The sequence below is a fragment of the Amblyraja radiata genome, chromosome 29 (genome assembly GCF_010909765.2).
Source record: "Amblyraja radiata isolate CabotCenter1 chromosome 29, sAmbRad1.1.pri, whole genome shotgun sequence".
NCBI classification, from domain to species: Eukaryota; Metazoa; Chordata; class Chondrichthyes; order Rajiformes; family Rajidae; genus Amblyraja; species Amblyraja radiata.
In genome coordinates, this window is record NC_045984.1 from 32,041,156 (window position 1) to 32,062,629 (window position 21,474).

Sequence of the window (21,474 nt, forward strand, 5' to 3'; positions counted from 1 at the left end):
TGGATCTGAGAGTCAGAGTCATTTAGCATGCCCACACCAGCCAACATGCCCCATCTACACTGATCCCACCTGCCCGTGTTCAGTCCATATCCCTCCAAACCTGTCTAACTGTTTCTTAAACGTTGGGATAGTCCCAGCCTCCTCTGGCAGCTCGTTCCATACACCCACCACCCTTTGTGTGAAAAAGTTACCCCTCAGATTCCTATTAAATCTTTTCCCCTTCACCTTGAACCTATGTCCGCTGGTCCTCGATTCACCTACTCTGGGCAAAAGACTTTGTGCATCTACCCGATCTACTCCTCTCATGGTAGACATTTTTGTCTACCTTCGATTTTCCAGCATCTGCAGTTCCTTCCTAAACACGATTCCTCTTATGATTTTATACACCTCTATAAGATCACCCCTCATCCTCCTGCGTTCCAAGGAATAGTCGCAGGTCTACTCAACCTCTACCTAGAGATCAGACCTTCGAGTCCTGGCAACATCCTCGTAAATACGCTCTGCGCCCTTTCCAGCTTGACCACGTCTTTCGGCTGACACGGTGCCCAGAACTGAGGACAGTGCCCCAAATGCGGCCTCACCAACGTCTGATGCAACTGCAACGTGACCTGCCACATCTAACTCCCTCTTAAATATAGCCCATGAACTGGCCTCAACTACCTTCTGTGGCAGAGAGTTCCAGAGATTCACCACTCTCTGTGTGAAAAATGTTTTTCTCATCTCGGTCCTAAAAGATTTCCTTCCCCCTTCCCCTTAAACTGTGACCCCTTGTTCTGGACTTCCCCAACATCGGGAACAATCTTCCTGCATCTAGCCTGTCCAACCCCTTAAGAATTTTGTAAGTTTCTATAAGATCCCCCCTCAATCTTCTAAATTCTAGCGTGTACAAGCCGGGTCTATCCAGTCTTTCTTCATATGAAAGTCCTGCCATCCCAGGAATCGGTCTGGTGAACCTTCTCTGCACTCCCAAGAATGTCCTTCCTCAGATTAGGAGACCAAAACTGTACGCCATACTCCAGGTGTGGTCTCACCAAGACCCTGTACAACTGCAGTAGAACCTCCCTGCTCCTAGACTCAAATCCTTTTGCTATGAACAGCCCTTGTCCCCTCAATCCCAATGATTCACAGTCGAGGGTCCTTAAAGTAAAAATCTCGTGCTAGGCTGGGCAATGGTACTGGGATGAACAGCAAGGGTAGACCCTGAGCTGATGGGTTATATTGCTGGTCGGACATAACGGCTGTATGTGTGTGTTGGTGGGTGGGAATGGGAAGGGGGAAAGGGGAGGGGGGAGTCAACGAAGGCTCTTAAGGGAGATGGCTTCAACCTATATATATATATTCTGGCCCAAAACCCTTGGCACAAGCCTTGGGGGCTGCTTTACCCTTTTAAATATTAACGGTAATACGCAGCATCACTCTGGTGTCCTAAAACCAAACTTATAAATAGAGATGGCTTTATAGATAAAAGCTAACATTGGAAGCCATACAATGGCCAATTGAGATCAGATCATTCACTTCCAGGAGCTTCTAGCTGCTGTCGGAAGATGTATGGGGCGCTGTGGATGGGGACCGCCGTCGGCGTGTCGGTGTCCACGACCTCTCCGAGCTGTAGGCCACCGACTTGAACCTGTGCGAGTGAGTCTCAAAGAATTCCCGCTGCTGCTTGCCCACGGCCTGGGTGATGAGGGCGGGAAGAGCCTGCAAGCTGGCCGTCAGTGAGTCCAGTTTGCCCTCCAGTGCCACGATCCGCTTCTCCAGCTCCTCGTTCTTCTCCTGCAGCTCCGATAGGATGTCGTACATCACGTTCTGTATCTGTGGAGGGGGGGACGGAGAGAGAGAGTGAGACCAGGAGTGTCTTGCTGGACCGCGGGCACCGACAGGACCAAAGATCCTATAGCGGAGCAAGGTAGATCACACTTCCGAATGCAATAGGCAGGTAGACAAAAATGCTGGAGACACTCAGCGGGAGCAGCAGCATCTATGGAGCGAAGGAAATGGGCAACGTTTCGTCCCGAAACCCTTCTTCAGAAATGCAATGGGCTGACGTGTAGCACCCAACGGAGCGGAACGTGGGCCTTTTTTTCATCCATTTCTGTAACCCGACCCGACCCGACCCGCAGTGTAATCAACGTTGCGGGGGAACACTTTGTGATAATAAATAAAAATTCTGAAAATGAGGAGAAGATTTTTTCCATAGAACTTTTATTTTTACGAGGATGTTTCCGTAACCGGCTTCCCTCTCCGCACTAGTATCTTTGCTCCGCTACGGGATCTTTGGTGCGGAGACGGAAGCCGGTTACGGAAATGGGGCCGAAAATTACCCACGAATCTGCCCGTGACCGTACTACGTCTTTGTCTTGCTCGCTGTAGGATAGAAACATAGAAACATAGAAAATAGGTGCAGGAGTAGGCCATTCGGCCCTTCGAGCCTGCACCGCCATTCAATATGATCATGGCTGATCATCCAACTCAGTATCCTGTACTTGCCTTCTCTCCATACCCCCTAATCCCTTTAGCCACAAGGGCCACATCTAACTCCCTCTTAACTATAGCCAATGAACTGGCCTCAACTACCTTCTGTGGCAGATAATTCCGCAGATTCAGATCTTTGGACCGGACCAACAAACTCGTTGGGAAGGCTGGCTCCGTCCTAGGGGCCGGAGTTGGAGTTGGATTCATGGGAGGTTGGTCTTGGAGGGGAGGATGCTCCTCAAACACTGCGGAGCATCCCGGACAATACAGCTCACACCCCCTCCGTGACACACTGGTCAACCTGAGGAGCACCTTCAGCAACAGACTGGTTCCACCAAGATGCAGCACAGAACGCCACAGGAGATCCTTCTTCCCTGTGGCTATCAAACTGTACAACTCCTCCCCTGTCTGTCGTGGGGTAGACTGACTCACCCCCCCCCCCCCCCCCCCCCCCCCCCCCAACCCCCCCAATCTTTGCACATCCCCAATCCTTTCCATTCTTCACTTTAATTTCATGTTTCAATAGACAATAGACAATAGATGCAGGAGTAGGCCATTCGGCCCTTCGAGCCAGCACCGCCATTCAATGTGATCATGGTTGATCATCCACAATCAGTCCCCCGTTCCTACCCGAACGGGGTACTGATTGGGGATGATCAGCCATGATCACATTGAATGGCGGTACTGACTCGAAGGGCTGAATGGCCTACTCCTGCACCTATTATTGTCTATTGTCTATTGAATGGCGGTGCTGGCTCGAACGGTCGAATGGCCTACTCCTGCACATATTGTCTATGTTTCTATGTCACCCATTCCTTCTCTCCAGTGATGCTGCCTGCCCCGCTGAGTTACCCCAGCATTACGTGTCTCTCTTCGGTGTGAGCTAGCATCTGCAGTTGCTTCCTGCGCACATGGTTTTACCAACCTTGGCCAGATCCACCAGTGTGTTTGCTTGGTCATTCACCTTTCTCTGCTCCATTTTAACACCTCTTAATCTGTGTGGGGGGGAGGGGAAAAACAAGGCGTTAATTTTAATTTTAATTTTAAGCCGAATATTTCCGACTGCACCATGCTGGGGCCGATGGGAAGGATTTGCACTGAAGCAACCAGCCAAGGACCGATCCGTGACATGACTTAATAGCACAGCTTGTGCCTGATCGATTGGTGGATTAACCCTTTCCATGCTTGATGCTCAACGTTAACAAGAGTTGGAGGCTCACCACTCTGAGATCACTGAGGAGAGAAGGTTGTGGAGGTGGGTCGTGTTGGTCGGGATGTAGATCCGTTGGATCATATCAAGTCAGTAGACTCTCACTTTGTTTAAGATTGACACCCTTCCCACCACCAGCGGCTTCTTGTAAGCAGACATCTAGTGTAACGTGGATAGAGGAACACCGAATAGTGAAAGGCCTGGATAGAGCGGATGTGGAGAGGATGTTTCCACTAGTGGGAGAGTCTAGGACTAGAGGGCACAGCCTCAGCATTAAAGGACGTTCCTTTAGGATGGAGACGAGGAGGAATTTCTTTAGTCAGAGGGTGGTGAATCTGTGGAATTCTTTGCCACAGAAGGCTGCGGAGGCCAAGTCAGTGCTTATATAGATTCTTGATTAGTGCGGGTGTCAGGGGTTATGGGGAGAAGGCAGGAGAATGGGGTTGGGAGGGAGAGATAGATCAGCCATGATTGAATGGCGGAGTAGACTTGATGGGCCGAATGGCCTAATTCTACTCCTAGAACCTGTGACCTTATGAACGACTGCTCATCTCAGATAGGCAACGTCGACTGGTGGGCCACTTTAATGAACTAAAACAGGCCATTCGGCCCATTGGGTCCATGCTGTATTTATGCCCTCTCTTCACTCCCACTCAGGGTCGTAGCTCCAACATCTTGCCAAACTCTCCCCAAAAGTTTGAAACCAGGTCAAACCAAAGGGTCTGTCCCACTCACGCCACTTTTTCGGCGACTGCCGGTGCACGTCACCGATAATTTTGAAAATCCAGCGGCTACCAGAGAGACGCTACGGCTCATTGGGCGACTGGGGAGACGACTCACGACCATACAGGCGACATGTCGTGAGTAGTCGCCCAAAGAGTCGTACCTTTTTCTGGTCACCGCTGGATTTTCAACGTGCTGAAAATTTTCGGCCACCTGCTGCGACTATGACGGGCGCCGAACAAATCGCGTAAGTGGGACAGGCCCCTTTAACGTTGAGTCTTTTCAGGTTTCTTCAGGGACATCGGTGAGGGAAGAGCTGCTGAAGATGAGCAAGCAGGGCAGATTCGGCCCCGCGATCTAGCCGGTCAGGTCAGGGACCGGGAGGCCAGGCGCACCCCGTTCACATGGCAACTACACGTGTTGCATCAAACATACACACACACACACGCACACGCACACGCACACGCTTGTGACCACAGCACCCCAATTCAACGTGCAAAAGGAAATCACGGTAAGGTAAGGAAATGAAACACAACTTACTTCTGACCTCTGCATTGAGTTAGCAAAAACAGAAAAGAAACAAAATGACAAAAATCACATCACAGGATTAATAAGACAGGACACATAGAAACATGGAAACATAGAATATAGGTGGTGGAGTAGGCCATTCGGCCCTTCGAGCCAGCACCACCATTCAACATGATCATGGCTGATCATCCACAATCAGTACCCCGTTCCTGCTTTCTCCCCATATCCCTTGATTCCGTTGGCCCTAAGAGCTAAATCTAACTCTCTCTTGAAAACCTCCAGTGAATTGGCCTCCACTGCCTTCTGTGGCAGAGAATTCCACAGATTCACAACTCTCTGGGTGAAGATGTGTTTCCTCATCTCGGTCCTAAATGGCCGACCCCTTATTCTTAAACTGTGTGACCCCTGGTTCTGGACTTCCCCAACATGGGGAACATTTTTCCTGCATCTAGCCTGTCCAATCCGTTAAGAATTTTATATGTCTCTATAAGAATCCCTCTCATCCTTCTGAATTCCAGTGAATCAGGGTAGAGGAATATCGAGCATGCAGGTGATGACTCCCTGCTGGTGTCTTCACAACCATGGATCTCCTGGTGGCTTGAACTGGAATCGGGCGGGAAGGGGGTGGTTGAGGAGATGACCAGTCATCAGGGGACGCTACGGAGGTGCAGCGGTAGAGTTGCTGCCTCACAGCGCCAGAGACCCGGGTTCGATCCTGACTACAGGTGCTGTCTGTACGGAGTTTGCACGTTCTCCCCGTGACCTGCGTGGGTTTTCTCCGGGAGCTCCGGATTCCCCCCACACTCCAAAGATATGTAGGTTTGTAGCTTAATTGGCTTGGTCAAATTGCAAATTGTCCCTAGTGTGTGCAGGATAGCGTTAGTGTGCGGGGATCGCTGGTCGGCACGGACCCGGTGGGCCGAAGGGCCTGTTTCCCCACTGTATCTCCTAAATAAACTAAACTAAACATGTGCATAAAATTATGAGAGGAATAGATTGGGTAGATGCACACAGTCTCTTGCCCAGAGTAGGGGAATTGTGGACCAGAGGACATAGGTTCAAGGTGTGGTGGGAAAAGATTTAAAATGAATCTGAGGGGTAACTTTTTCACACAGAGGGTGGTGGGTGTATGGAACGAGCTGCCGGAGGAGGTAGTTGAGGCGGGGACTATCCCAGAGTTTAAGAAACAGTTAGACATCTACATGGATAGGACAGGTTTGGAGGGACATGGACCAAACATGGGCAGGTGGGACTAGTGTAGATGGGACATGTTGGCCGGTATGGGCAAGTTGGGCCGAAGGGCCTGTTTCCTCACTGTATCACTCTATGACTATGACAAACCTCCAATTGCACAATTCACAACTCACAAATCCTTTTGTGGATGTTCATCTCTGTCCAACCATCCACCTATCAAGCCCACCCCTGGCCCTGTGTCCACCCCTGGCCCTGTGTCCACCTGTGGCCTGTGTCCTGCCTCTCTGCTCTTCTGCCCTCCTTTCTTCCTGCTCCTGCAATCAGTCTGAAGAAGAGTCCCGACCTGAAACGTCACCTATCCATGTTGTCCACAGATGCTGCCTGACCCGCTGAGTTACTCCGGCACTCCCACCGGCAAGTATGTCCCAGCTACACTAGTCCCACCTGCCAGCGTTTGGTCCATATCACTCCAAACCTGTCCTATCAATGTACCTGTCCAATTGTTTCTTAAACGTTGGGATAGTCCCAGCCTCAACTACCTCCTCTGGCAGCTCGTTCCATACACCCACCACCCTTTGTGTGAAAATGTTAGACAATAGGTGCAGGAGTAGGCCATTCGGCCCTTCGAGCCAGCACCGCCATTCAATGTGATCATGGCTGATCATCCCCAATCAGTACCCCGTTCCTGCCTTATCCCCATATCCCCTGACTCCGCTATCTTTAAGAGCCCTACCTAGCTCTCTCTTGAAAGCATCAAGAGAATTGGCCTCCACTATCAAATCAAATCAAAATGATAGCAGGCAGCCTTGGAAGCCTTACCCCACTACTCAAACCTCACGTCAAAAACCTAGGCGTGATATTTGACTCAGCACTGAAATTTGACAAACAAGTCAATGCCGTGGTAAAAGCTAGCTTCTTTCAGCTTCGGACGATAGCTAAAATAAAACAATTCCTCCACTTTGATGACCTCGAAAAGATCATCCACACATTTATCTCCTCCTGCCTAGATTTCTGCAACTCCCTTTACACTGGCATCAGCCAATCTTCACTGTCCCGCCTGCAACTGGTCCAAAACGCCGCAGCGAGACTCCTGACGGGCACCCGAAAAAGGGACCACATCCTGGCCTCTCTCCACTGGCTCCCTGTGCGGTTCCGTATACATTTCAAGACCCTCCTCCATGTCTACAAAGCCCTCAATGGGCTTGCCCCCTCCTACATAAAAAGTCTTCTCACCCACCACTCCACCTCCAGGTCCCTCAGATCGGCCGACTTGGGGCTGCTGAATATCCCGTGGTCTAGGCATAAGCTCAGGGGCGACCGACCGCGCCTTTGCGGTTGCAGCTCCTAGACTGTGGAACAGCATCCCTCTTCCCACCAGAACTGCCCCATCCATCCACTCCTTTAAGTCTAGACTAAAAACGTATCTGTACTCCCAAGCCTTTCCTGACGTCCACAGAACGAGGGCTTTATGTATATATGTATGTAGTTTGTTTGTTTATACTATTCTTATAACAAATGTAAAACACTTTGGCCAACGAGAGTTGTTTTTTTAAATGTGCTATATAAATAAATGTGACTCGACTTGACTTGACTTGACTATGTCCTGTGGGCCTCGATTCACCTACTCTGGGCAAGAGACACTACCCGATCTATTCTTCTCATGATTTTATACATCTCTATAAGATCACCCCCTCATCCTCCTGCCTCCAAGGGAATAGAGACCCAGCCTTCCCCCGACGTATCCCTGTAGCTCAGACCCTCTAGTCCCGGCAACATCCTCGTAAGTGGGGCAGAGTGGGCGGTGCTACTCACTGGTGAATGGCTTGTAGAAACTTCCGCTGGTGTTTGCGTACTTTGGCGTGATCGATCTTCTTCACCAGTTTGGTGTGTTTGTAAATCAGCCATGTTTCCCTGAGAACATTGGCAGCTGTGTTTTTTACCTGCAAGTGAAGCAGCGCAGAGCGAGATAGTCAGTACCGACAGATGATATCGACGTCACCACCTCCTCCTGTCCAGCTCTTCCGATGGAACTGCACGGTGACATTCTTTTTTGCCATCTATCATGCGTGCGGGCACCGCCATGCTTTTTTGGCGCCGTTTCCAAAAGACCAAAGTCCGGACGGCCCCCGCGCTCGACGTTCCCGCGAACCGGCGTCCCTCTCCTCTCAGCGACCTTGTTCAGCATCATGTTTGCCCCCCTCCCCACCCCCCCCTATGAATGTATGATTACAATCAGATGTATTTGTGTGTGTGTACATGTGTGGGTGTGTGTACATGTGTGGGTGTGTACATGTGTGTGTGTGTACATGTGTGGGTGTGTACATGTGTGTGTGTGTGTGTACATGTGTGGGTGTGTACATGTGTGGGTGTGTACATGTGTGTGTGTGTGTACATGTGTGGGTGTGTACATGTGTGTGTGTGTACATGTGTGGGTGTGTACATGTGCGGGTGTGTACATGTGTGGGTGTGTACATGTGTGGGTGTGTACATGTTGTGGTGTGTGTACATGAACGTGTGTGGGAGTGAGTACATCTTTGTGTGTGTAAGAGTGTGTGTGTGTGAGGGCGTGTGTGTGTGTGGGTGCATGTATGTGGGTGTGGATGTTTGTGCATGTGTGTGTGTGTGTGTATGCATGCCTGTGCATGTGTGTGGATGTTTATGCGTCTGTGTGTGTGTGTATGCATGCCTGTGCATGTGTGTGGATGTTTGTGCGTGTGTGTGTGTGTGTATGCATGCCTGTGCATGTGTGTGTGTGTTTGTGCATGTGTGTGTGTACGGATCCAAGGGCTGAGTATGTACAATTCCAATGACTTATGAAGGTGTGATTAGGATGAGATGGGTGTGAGATGGGTGTGAGATGGGTGTGAGATGGAGTGTGATATGGTTGTGAGATTTATGTGAGTTCGTGTGAGCTGGGCGTGAGCTGGGCATGAGCTGAGAGTGAGCTGGGTGTGAGCTGAGTGAGATGAATGTGAGCTGGTGTGAGCTGAGTGTGAGCTGGGTATGAGCTGAGTGTAAGCTGGGTGTGAGCTGGGTGTGAGCTTGTCTGATATGGGTGTGAGCTCGGTGTGAGGTGGTGTGAGCTGGGTGTGAGATGGCGTGAGATGAGTGTGATATGGGTGTGATATGAGTGTGAGCTGGTGTGAGCTGGGCGTGAGATAAGTGTGAGCTGGGTGTTAGCTGGATGTGATATGGGTGTGAGCTGGGCGTGAGCTGGTGTGATATGGGTGTGAGCTGGGCGTTAGCTGGATGTGATATGGGTGTGAGCTGGGTATGAGATGAGTGTGAGCTGGGTGTGAGCGGGTGTGAGCTGGGTGTGAGCTGAGTGTGAGCTGGGTATGAGCTGAGTGTGAGTTGGGTGTGATATGGGTGTGAGCTGGGTGTGAGCTGGTGTGAGCTGGATGTGAGCTGGGTGTGATATGGGTGTGAGCTGGGTGTGAGCTGGGTGTGAGCTGGGTGTGAGCTGGGTGTGAGCTGGGTGTGAGCTGGTGTGAGCTGTGTGTGAGCTGTGTGTGAGCTGGGTGTGAGCTGGATGTGAGCTGGGTGTGATATGGATGTGAGCTGGGTGTGAGCTGGGTGTGAGCTGGGTGTGAGCTGGGTGTGAGCTGGGTGTGAGCTGGGTGTGAGCTGGTGTGAGCTGACGTGAGCTGGGTGTGAGCTGGGAGTGAGCTGGGTGTGAGCTGGGTGTGAGCTGGGTGTGAGCTGGTGCGTGGGTCTATGCGTACTCACCCGCTTTGTTAGCTGTGTGTCCATCATGAAGTTGTGCACGTGCTTCTCTGCTTTGGTGAGTTCTAGTTTGCGTGCAACTACTGCCACCACCAGTGCTGTGCAGCCCGCTCCCTTCAAAAGAATCAAAAGCACAATACACAAATATACAAGAACACAGACAGACTCCACGTCCCATCTCACCGGCACCGGAGACCATGCAAGATGATCCTGCAGCCCCAGCAATATCCCAACGCAGGGAATTGTCTAGATTATCATGCTGGTTTAGTTGAGTTTAGTTTGGAGATACAGCGTGGACACAGGCCCTTCGGCCCACCGAGCCCGTGCTGACCAGTGATCGCGCCTACACTCGCACTATCCTACACACACTAAGGACAATTTACAATTATACCAAGCCAATTGCAGGACAGCGTTTGTGTGCGGGGATCGCTGGTCGGCACGGACTGTTTCCGTGTTGTATCTCTAAACTAAACTAAACAAATTAACCAACAAACCTGCACGTCATTGGAGTGCGGGAGGAAACCCGGAGCACCTGGAGAAAGCCCACGCAGGTCACGGGGAGAACGTGCAAACTCCGTACAGACAGCACCCGTAGTCGGGATCGAACCTGGGTCTCTGGCGCTGTGAGGCAGCAACTCTACCGCTGCCGTGCTGTCTTTAAAAGGGATTACATCTTCTTTTGATATATAACCACAAATAGAAAACGCTTAAAGATTTAGTTCTATATTACAGTTCTTTACGATGACTGGGTATTCTTGAAAAAGAAAGCACACTAAGAAGTGGAATACTAAACTAAATGCCTTTATGGGTTGTGTTGTTTATGTGTTGGTTGGTACGACATCGCTCTCCCTCCCTCTACACTGCAACCCCTCCTCCCCCCTCCCTCACCCACGTTCGAGTAATGCCCCTGTCCCACTTAGGAAACCTGAACGGAAACCTCTGCAGACTTTGCGCCCCACCCAAGGTTTCCTATGCGGCTCCCGGAGGTTTTTGTCAGTCTCCCTACCTGCTTCCACTACCTGCAACCTCCGGCAACCACCTGCAACCTCCGGCAACCACCTGCAACCTCCGGCAACCTCCGGCAACCTCCAGCGACTGCACGGAAACCTTGGGTGGGGCGCAAAGTCTCCAGAGGTTTCCGTTCAGGTTTCGTAAGTGGGACAGGGGCATAACACCACCTCATATTTCACTTGGGCAGCTTACAACCCAGTGGTGTGACATTGATTTCTCTAACTTCAAGTAACCCCGGCCCCTCCATCCCTCCCCACCCAAGTCGCACCAGCTTCTCGTTCTCACCTAGCAAACAGCAGACAATGGTCTGTTTCCTTTATCATTGCTACTATTTTGCATATCCTGTTCTATATCTCTCTATATCACTGTCTATAATCTCTCGTTTCCCGTTCCCCTGACTAGTCTGAAGAAGGGTCTCGACCCGAAACGTCACCAATTCCTTCTCTCCTGGGATGCTGCCTGACCCGCTGAGTTACTCCAGCACTTTGTACCTGTCCATGTTCTCCAGAGATGCTGCCTGGCCCGCTGAGTTACTCCAGCACTTTGTACCTGTCCATGTTCTCCAGAGATGCTGCCTGACCCGCTGAGTTACTCCAGCATTCTGTGTCTATCTCCAAATAGATGTTTGTTCCTAGGTAGATTAAAATGCTGGAGAAACTCAGCGGGTGCAGCAGCATCTATGGAGCGAAGGAAATAGGCAACGTTTCGGGCCGAAACCCTTTACCAGACTTTTTTCACTGCATTGGCAGGGTTAGAAGGCCCTGGGCCTGTACTCGCTGGAGTTTAATAGGGGGGGGGGGGGGAAATCGACTGAATAATGAAAAGCCTCGATAGCGTCGATGTGGAGAGGGTGTTTCCAGTTGTGGGTGAGTCATAGTCACACAGCCTTTCACTATTGAGTAAGTTTCAATGAGGTTCCCCTTCATGCTTCTAGACTCCAGCAAGCACAGGCCCAGTGCCGTCAAACGCTCATCATATGTTAACCCACTCATCCCAGGGATCATTCCCGTAAACACACTCAAGAAAATTCCATGAACATTACACAAACAAAGACCAACTGACTGTCAAATTAACTTTAACTCAATGTCTGCAGTATGCTATTTGCACTTTTCTATATTGCACCTTTTATTATTGCACCTTAATAACATACCTCCAAATGTTACTACACTCTGGCACACTGTGAATATTTAATATAATGTATATGTCCATTGTCTATCTTTATTGGTATATTGTCTGTCTGTGTTATAAATATTACTTGCACATTTGGAGTATGGGGAAACGCAATTTCAATCCTCTGTGTAACTACTTGTTGCATTATTTGAATTGACAATAAAGTTTACTTTGAAACTTTGAAATAAACCTCCTCAGGACCCTCCCCAACTCCGTACGGGCACATCCTTCCTCAGATATGGGGCCCAAAACTGTTCACAATACTCCAAATGTCCCTTTATCCCCAGATTTTTCACAGATCAAACCTAATAGATGGTTCTCATATTCCCAATGAATCTATCATTCCCAATTCCCACGCAGCCATCTTCCCATGAGCTCTGGTCCCACCCATCCAACAAAGCCGTTGCTCCAGCATCTTCCCCACAGCCCACATCTTATTGTCCTTCCACCTCCAATATTCCTCAGTTGTACTTTTTGGTTTAGTTTAGAGATGTAGCGCTGAAACAGGCCCTTCGGCCCATCGAGTCCGCGCCGACCAGCCATCACCCCGCACACTAACGCCATCCTACGCACGCTAGGGACCATTTACGATATTACCAAGCCAATTAACCTGCAAACCTGGAGTGTGGGGAGGAAACTGGCGATCCCGGAGAAAACCCACGCAGGTCACGGGGAGAAGGGTACAAACTCCGTACGGGGCAGCCCCCTCCCCCGTGGTCGGGAACGAACCCGGGACTCTGGCGCCGTGTCCGCCGCTGCCACCCAAGCCCATCGCAGCGCCTCCCTTCCGTTGCTCATGACCCAGTGTGCGGAAACAATTCACTGCCGTTTCATCGTAAACTCTTACCATAATGCCCGTTAGAAGGCAGACTCCCTTCCCGCAGTATGTGTGGGGCACCATGTCTCCATATCCAATCGACAAAAATGTGATTGAAATGAGCCACATTGCTCCCAAAAAGTTGCTGGTGACCTCCTGTTTGTCATGGTACCTGTTTGGAGTAGAAGAGAAGGGAGGGTTAGAGTGCGAACATGGACGCAAACAAATCCGGCGTAACTCAGCGGGTCGGACAGCGTCTCCGGAGATTCTAAATATAATGGCAGCCGAGAAGATCAATCTGCTGCTGACCTCACGATGTTTTAAACCTTCATGACTTTTGTAATATTCCACCGATCGGAACAAGACCTGGTGCGCTTGGAGCAGAGGAGAACGGTGAGTAAGGTGGCGAAATATACTAGCGATATAGGGTACCGTTTTTACGCAGATTTAAAAACAACGCAAACTGGATGAGGGTTTTAGTGAAAGTATAAAAGGTAGACAAAAATGCTGGAGAAACTCAGCGGGTGCAGCAGCATCTATGGAGCGAAGGAATAGGTGATGTTTCGGGTCAAGACCCTAAAGGGTGAGGCAGCATCTATGGAGCGAAGGAATAGGTGACGTTTCAAGTCGAGACCCTTTTGGGTCTCGACCCGAAACGTCGCCTATTCCTTCGCTCCATAGATGCTGCCTCACCTGCTGAGTTTCTCCAGCATTTTTGTCTACCTTCGATTTTTCCAGCATTTGCAGTTCCTTCTAAAACATTAAATATAATGGACCTCAGTCGATCGTCTATCTCCCGTGACGGAGGTGGCGAGATCAAGAAAGGGGAGGGAGGTGTCGGAGATGTCGGTCCAAGTGAATAACCTACAAACAGGGCTAGAATGCTGTTCAATCTCGTGCCCAAGACGACAGGCCAGCGGCATCATCCGTGAACACCAATCATTTATTGGTAGACAAAAGTGCTGGAGAAACTCAGCGGGTGCAGCAGCATCGATGGAGCGAAGGAAATAGGCAACGTTTCGGGTCGAAACCCTTCTTCAGGCTGATCGGCCCAAAACGTCACCCATTTCCTTCGCTCCATAGATGCTGCCTCACCCGCTGAGTTTCTCCAGCACTTTTGTCTACCTTCGATTTTCCAGCATCTGCAGTTCCTTCTTAAACACCAATAAAATATTTTTTAATCAAAAATTTTATTCAATTATTAAAAAATAATATTTACATTACAATAAAACAAAGCAGAACCCACCACCATAATACAATTCAAACATATATCCTAAATAAATTATTATACAACTATGTTACAATCCTTGTCCAGGATGACTTCAACCCTCCGTGGAGCCCAGCAGTCCCGGAACTCCCCCAGGGTGCCTGTGGACAGGGTGTAGTCCCTCTCTAACCCCACCTGGCCACGGACGTAACCCCGGAAAAGGGGCGGGCAGCCGGCTCGGGCAGAGCCCTCCACCGCCTGCCGCCGTGACTCGCGGATGGGCCAGCTTGGCCAGGCCAAGGAGCAACACAACCAGGACATCTTCAGCCCCACCCTCTCCCCAACACAGGGTGTCCAAAGTCTCACCCCGGCCACTCCCTCTTCTCCCCTCTCCCATCAGAGGTACAGAAGTGTGAAAACGCACACCTCCAGATTCAGGGACAGTTTCTTCCCAACTGTTATCGGGCAACTGAACCATCCTGAACCATTTTTCACACAGATGGTGGTGAATCTGTGGAATTTTCTGCCACAGAAGGTAGTTGAGGCCAGTTCATTGGCTATATTTAAGAGGGAGTTAGATGTGGCCCTTGTGGCTAAAGGGATCAGGGGTTATGGAGAGAAGGCAGGTACAGGATACTGAGTTGGATGATCAGCCATGATCACATTGAATGGCGGTGCAGGCTCGAAGGGCCGAATGGCCTACTCCTGCACCTATTTTCTATGTTTCTATCCTACCACCAACTAGAGAGCAGTCCTGACCTCCCATCTACCTCATTGGAGACCCTCGGTCTATCTTTGATTGGACTTTACTTGATTTTATATTGCAACATTATTGAACATTATTCCCTTCATCATGTATCTGTACCCTGTGGACGGCTCGATTGTAATCATGTATTGTCTTTCCGCCGACTGGCTTGCACGCAACAAAAGCTTTTCACTGTACCTCGGTACACGTGACAATAAACTCAACTCAAACTCAGTGGAAAGCCCACAATCAGTTTAACAAACAAGAACTATGCATGAACAGCCTATAATACCACACACCAAAGATAAGTAGACATTCCACGGGCGCCCGAGAGGGTTTCCGAGACCGCTGGGCTCCGCAGGGGGTGCAATGCATCCTTGACATGGATTGTAATATAGTTGTGTAATAATATATTTAGTTATAAGTATATGAGAATGGTATATAAGAATATTAGTTCAGATAATTGGGTGATCTTGTATTATGGTGCTGGGTTTGTTTTGTATTGAATATATTATTGCAATAATTGATAAAATTAAATTTTGTTAAAAAATAGATTAGAGTGGCCATGGTGGCGCAGCGGTAGAGTTGCTGCCTTACAGCGCTTGCAGCGCCGGAGACCCGCGTTCGATCCCGACTACGGGTGCTGTCTGTACGGAGTTTGTACGTTCTCCCCGTGACCTGCGTGGGTTCGCTCCGAGATCTTCGGTTACCTCCCACACTCCAAAGACGTGCAGGTTTGCAGGTTAATTTGCTTGGTATAAGTGTAAATTGTCCCTAGCGTGTGTAGGATGGTGTTAGCGTGCGGGGATCGCTGGTCGGTGTGGGCCGAAGGGCCTGTTTCTGCGCTGTATCTCTAAACTAAACAAGACTAGTGTCAGAGAGTGATACAGTGTGTAAACAGGCCCTTCAGCCCAACTTGCCCACACCAACTATACTAGACTTGGGCCAATACACCAAGGCAGAAATGCCCAGCGTAAAGTACATTAAGACTGAACAACCCTCAGAGCAACGCGTCACGGATCGCTGACCCACGCAACAAAGCACTGAGTTTAGTTTAGTATAGAGATACAGCGCGGAAACAGGCCCTTCGGCCCACGGAGTCCGTGCCGACCAGCGATCACCCCATTCACTAACACTATCCTACACATTTACAATTTTTACCGAAGCCAATTAAGCGACAAGCGTGTCACGTGTACCAAGGTACAGTGTAAAGCTTTTTGTTGCGCGCTATCCAGTCAGCGGAAAGACTATACATGATTACTATCGAGCCGTCCACAGTGTACAGATACAGGATATATAAAGGGAATAATGTTTCATGCAACATAAAGTTCAGTACATTTTGATTAAAGATAGTCCGAGAATGTCCAATGAGATAGATGGGAGGTCAGGACCACTCTCTAGTTGGTGAGAGGACGGTTCAGTTGTCTGATAACAGCTGGGAAGAAACTGTCCCTGAATCTGGAGGTGAGCTTTTTCACACTTCTGTACCTGTTGCCCGATGGGAAAGGGGAGAAGAGGGAGTGACCGGGTTGAGACTGGTCCTTGATGATGCTGCTGGCCTTGCCGAGGTAAAGTGATAATAAACTAAACTAAACAAAACAAGACAATAAAATAGACAATAGGTGCAGGTGTAGGCCATTCGGCCCTTCGAGCCATGTGATCATGGCTGATCATCCCCAATCAGTACCCCGTTCCTGCCTTCTCCCCATATCCCCTGATATACCTTTGAACTACGGATAAAATCACAGTGATGCATTCCTTCTTCTTCTTGTGTATGGCGTGCACAGCCTAAAGTTGTAGGACAACTTGTTCTATTTGATCTTAGGTACACAAAAATGCTGGAGAAACTCAGCGGGTGCAGCAGCATCTATGGAGCGAAGGAAATAGGCAACGTTTCGGGCCGAAACCCTTGAAGGAAATAGGCAACGTTTCGGGCCGAAACCCTTGAAGGAAATAGGCAACGTTTTGGGCCGAAACCCTTGAAGGAAATAGGCAACGTTTCGGGCCGAAACCGAAACATTGCCTATTTCCTTCGCTCCATAGATGCTGCTGCACCCGCTGAGTTTCTCCAGCATTTTTGTGTACCTTCGATTTTCCAGCATCTGCAGTTCCTTCTCAAACACATCTATTTGATCTTATTTGATGGTGCACGCCGGGTTGATTGCATTTGTGGAAACAGGGCGGACCACGTGAAGGTTACAATCTCCCATCCGATACATTCCTGAAATCCCAACACTCACAGCTTTGGGATCATTGCTTTAAATCTTTTCTGCACCACTCCTGTGCTTGTTATTAATATAATATATCGTACCCAATCCTCTCATGCTGCTCTTCACCTTGCCCAGAGCAGGGGAATCGCGAACCAGAGGACAAAGGTTTAAGGAGAAGGGGGAAAGATTTAATAGGAATCTGAGGTGTAACTTCTTCCCAACTGTGTTATCAGGCAACTGAACCATCCTCTCACCAACTAGAGAGCGGTCTGGACCTACCATGTACCTCATTGGAGATTCTCGGACTATTTAGCACAAAGGGTGGTGGATGTATGGAACGAGCTGCCAGAGGAGGTAGTTGAGGCTGGGACTATCCCAACGTTTAAGAGACAGTTAGACAGGAACATGGGTAGGAGGGTGTTTAAGAAGGAACTGCAGATGCTGGTAAATCGAAGGTACACAAAAATGCTGGAGAAACTCAGCGGGCGCAGCAGCAGCTATGGAGCGAAGGAAATAGGCCTTCGGGTTTCGACCCGAAACGTTGCCTATTTCCTTTGGGTTTCGACCCGAAACGTTGCCTATTTCCTTCGCCCCATAGATGCTGCTGCACCCGCTGAGTTTCTCCAGCATTTTTGTGTAACATGGATAGGACAGGTTTGGAGTGATATGGACCAAGCGCAGGCAGGTGGGACTAGTGTAGCTGGGACATTGTTGGTCGGTGTGGGCAAGTTGGTCCGAAGGGCCTGTTTCCACGCTGTATCACTCAAGGGTCTAATTGAGACTTAATCCAGGTTTCGTATCATTTCCTTCCTTTACATTCCTCTGTAAATGGGGCGGCACGGTGGCACAGCGGTAGAGCTACTGCCTCACAGCGCCAGATCCCGAGTACGGGTGCTGTCTGTACGGAGTTTGCACGTTCTCCCCGTGACTTGCGTGGGTTTTCTCCGAGATCTTCGGTTTCCTCCCACACTCCAAAGTCATACAGGTTTGTCGGCTGATTGGCTTGGTGTAAAATGTGAATATTGAACCTCGTGTGTGTAGGGTAGTGTTAGTGTGCGGGGATCGCTGGTCGTTGTGGACCTGTTTCCACGCTGTATCTCTAAAATTCTCACTGAAACTAAATGCAAGTGCTTGGTTTAGCTTTTTCAAGGCCTTGTTAACCTTTGTCGCAACTATTCATGAGAGATTCCTTTGTTCCTTATCAGTACTATTCAGCTTTTGTGCGCTGTGTACTAGGGCTATTCATCGCTAGGCTGCATGCGGCCTTAATGTCCTTGGTGTGTATTATTCACCCTTGGCCCGGCTATCCAAGTAAAATAAGGGACCTCTCAGTTACATAGAAACATTGAAACATAGAAAATAGGTGCAGGAGGAGGCCATTCGGCCCGCCATTCATCGTGATCCTGGCTGATCGTCCCCTATCAATAACCCGTGCCTGCCTTCTCCCCATATCCTTTGACCTCACTAGCCCCTAGAGCTCTATCTGCCAGAGGAGGTAGTTGAGGTTCCTCCTGTCCGAATGAGATTTCTGACTTGAGTTTAGTTTCTCAATTACTTGCCTATTCCATGAGTTTACTAATCTCATCCCAGTAATAACTCCTATCCTCCTTGGCGTTTACCACTTGCAGGAGGAGGCCATTCGGCCCTTCAAGCCACACCGCCATTCATTGGGACGGCAGATGGCACAATGGGCTAAGTGTTCGGCTGGCAACCGGAAGGTAGCTGGTTCGAATCCCGCTTGGAGTGCATACTGTCGTTGTGTCCTTGGGCACGAGGGTAGCCTCTATACAGAAAGGGTTGTGGATCAAACTGCTGAAGAGATATGTGAGGCAGGTACTATCGCAATGTTTAAGAAACACTTGGACAAGTCCATGGATAGGGCAGGCTGAGGGATATGGGCCAAACGCAGGCGGGTGGGACTCATATAGATGGGACATGTTGGTCAGTGTGGGCATCTTGGGCTGAGGGCCTGTTTTCACACTGTATCAATCTGCCCTTTTTGACTTTTTGGACAAGACTGATGAAGTTTAATTCTGTATAACACCGTTGTACAGAATTCATTCTAAAAGTCATATTACTGCAGAATAGGTTACAGACTAGAACAGAAGGGGGCGCAGCGGTAGAGTTGCTGCCTCACAGTGCCAGAGACTCTGCGATCCTGACTACGGGTGCTGTCTGTACGGAGTTTGTACGTTCTCCCCGTGACCGCGTGGGTTTACCCCGGGTGCTCAGGTTTCCTTCCACACTCCACGGACGTACAGGTTTATAGGTTGCATAGGAAGGAACTGCAGATGCTGGTTTACATTCCAGACACAAAGTGCAGGAGTAACTCAGTGGGACAGGCAGCAACTCTGGAGAGAAGGAATGGGTGACGTTTCATGTCGAGACCCTTCTACAGACTTCAGATTCAGATTCAGATTCCTTCTCTCCAGAGATGCTTCCTTGTCCCGCTGAGTTACTCCAGCATTTTGTGTCTATCTCAGGTATATAGGTTACTTGGATTTGGTAAAATTGTTCCTAGCGCGTCGGATAGCGCTAGTGTACAGGGCGATCGCTGGTCAGCAGGGACTCGATGGGCCGAAGGGCCGATATCTCTAAACTAAACTAAACTGAATGAAAGAACAAGTCAGGCTGTAACTATTAGGGTTCCAAGTATTGGATTCCAGTCTAACTGAGGTTGTTAACGGCAGATTGACCTCCAGGTGCCCTCTGCTTTAATGATCACTATTACTCATTATTCTTCTGAGCTTGGTTTGATAATGAATATTTTTGTTATTCTTCTTGAAAAGGGAATTGCCTGTTTTCCAGATAATTAAACCCAGATTCAGGCTTCAAGGTCTTTGATGTCATTTCTAGGCAGTTGACTCTTTGAACATACTTATTGATGCACAGGAAACTTAATAAAATCACTTTTGACCGACCGAGCACTGTCAGGTGGATATTGAGTGATTTGGACACACGCATCGAATGTCAAAATTAGTCTGACTTCTGTTAATCGAAGGTAGACAAGAATGCTGGAGAAACTCAGCGGGTGAGGCATCATCTATGGAGCAAAGGAATAGGAGACGTTTCGGGTCGAGACCCTTCTTCAGACTGATGTGGGGGTGGGGGGGGGGGGGAAGAAAGAAAGGAAGAGGCGGAGACTGTGGAAGAGCTGGGGAGGGGAGGGGAAGGTGAGGAGAAAGCAGGGACTACCTGAAATTGGAGAAGTCAATGTTCATACCGCTGGGGTGTAAACTACCCAAGCGAAATATGAGGTGCTGCTCCTCTAATTTGCGGTGGGACTCACTCAGGCCATGGAGGAGGCCCAGGACAGAAAGGTCTGATTCGGAATGGGAGGGGGAGTCGAAGTGCTGGGCCACCGGGAGATCGGGTTGGTTATTGCGAGCTGAGCGGAGGAGTTGGGCGAAGCGATCGCCAAGCCTACACTTGGTCTCACCGATGTAGAGCAGCTGACTCCTGCAAGCTCGGTGTTGGAGATCTAATCCAGGAAAATAAATCCCGTGTAGCAAAGTGCAAAGGTGTACATTTTGGGAATAAGAATAAAGGCGTAGATTATTCCAAATGGAGAGAGAATCTAGAAATCGGAGGTGCAAAGGGACTTGGGAGTGTCGGTGCAAGACTCCAAAAAAGTTACTTTGCAAGTCGAATTGGTAGTAAGGAACGCAAATTCAATGCGAGGATTTCTATTAAGAGGACTGGCATACAAAAACAGGGATGTAATGCTGAGGCTCTATAAGGTGCTGGTCAGGCCGCATTTGGAGAACTGTGAGCAAATCTGGGCCCCATATCTGAGGAAGGATGTGCTGGCTCTGGAGAGGATCCAGAGGAGGTTTATAAGAATGATCCCAGGAATGAGTAGGTTAGCCTATGATGAGCGTTTGTCGGCACTGGGCCTGTACTCGCTGGAGTTTAGAAGGTCGAGGGGGGACCTCATTGAAACTTACAGAATAATAAAAGGCATAGATAGAGTGGATGTGGAGAGGATGTTTCCACTGGTGGGAGAGTCTAGGACTAGAGGTCACAGCCTCAGGATTAAAGGGCGTTCTTTTAGAAAAGAGGTGAGGAGGAATTTCTTTAGTCAGAGGCTGGTGAATCTGGGAATTCATTGCTACAGAAGGCTGTGGAGGCCAAGTCAGTGGATATTATTAAGGCAGAGATAGATAGATTCTTGATTAGAGCGGGTGTCGAGGGTTATGGGGAGAAGGCAGGAGAATGGGGTTGGGAGGCAGAGATCGATGGGCCGAATGGCCTAATTCTACTCCTATAACTTGTGAACGTGTGAATTCAGCTCCACCTTGCAAACACCTCTTACAGGGGGTGCAGCGGTAGAGTTTCTGCCTCACAGCGCCAGAGACCCAGGTTCGATCCTGACTACGGGCGCTGTCTGTACAGAGTTTGTACGTTCTCCCCGTGACCTGCGTGGGTTTTCTCCGGGTCTCCGTTTCCTCCCACACTCCA

The 21,474-nt window shown here is 49.4% G+C and overlaps 1 protein-coding gene across 1 annotated transcript in view; it reads right to left on the reverse strand.

The window, feature by feature from the left end:
* Nucleotides 1-1,072: 1,072 nt before the first annotated feature.
* Nucleotides 1,073-21,474, reverse strand: part of kcnn1 (potassium calcium-activated channel subfamily N member 1) — a 90,209-nt gene continuing 69,807 nt past the window's right edge. Inside the window, exons 5-10 of the mRNA XM_033047209.1 lie at nt 12,882-13,023; nt 9,857-9,967; nt 7,940-8,067; nt 4,946-4,954; nt 3,398-3,467; nt 1,073-1,812 (exon numbers count right to left, since the gene is read on the reverse strand). Of these exons, the coding sequence (XP_032903100.1) occupies nt 1,528-1,812; nt 3,398-3,467; nt 4,946-4,954; nt 7,940-8,067; nt 9,857-9,967; nt 12,882-13,023 (745 nt within the window). The 3' untranslated portion in view covers nt 1,073-1,527. The remainder of the gene's footprint in view (nt 1,813-3,397; nt 3,468-4,945; nt 4,955-7,939; nt 8,068-9,856; nt 9,968-12,881; nt 13,024-21,474) is intronic.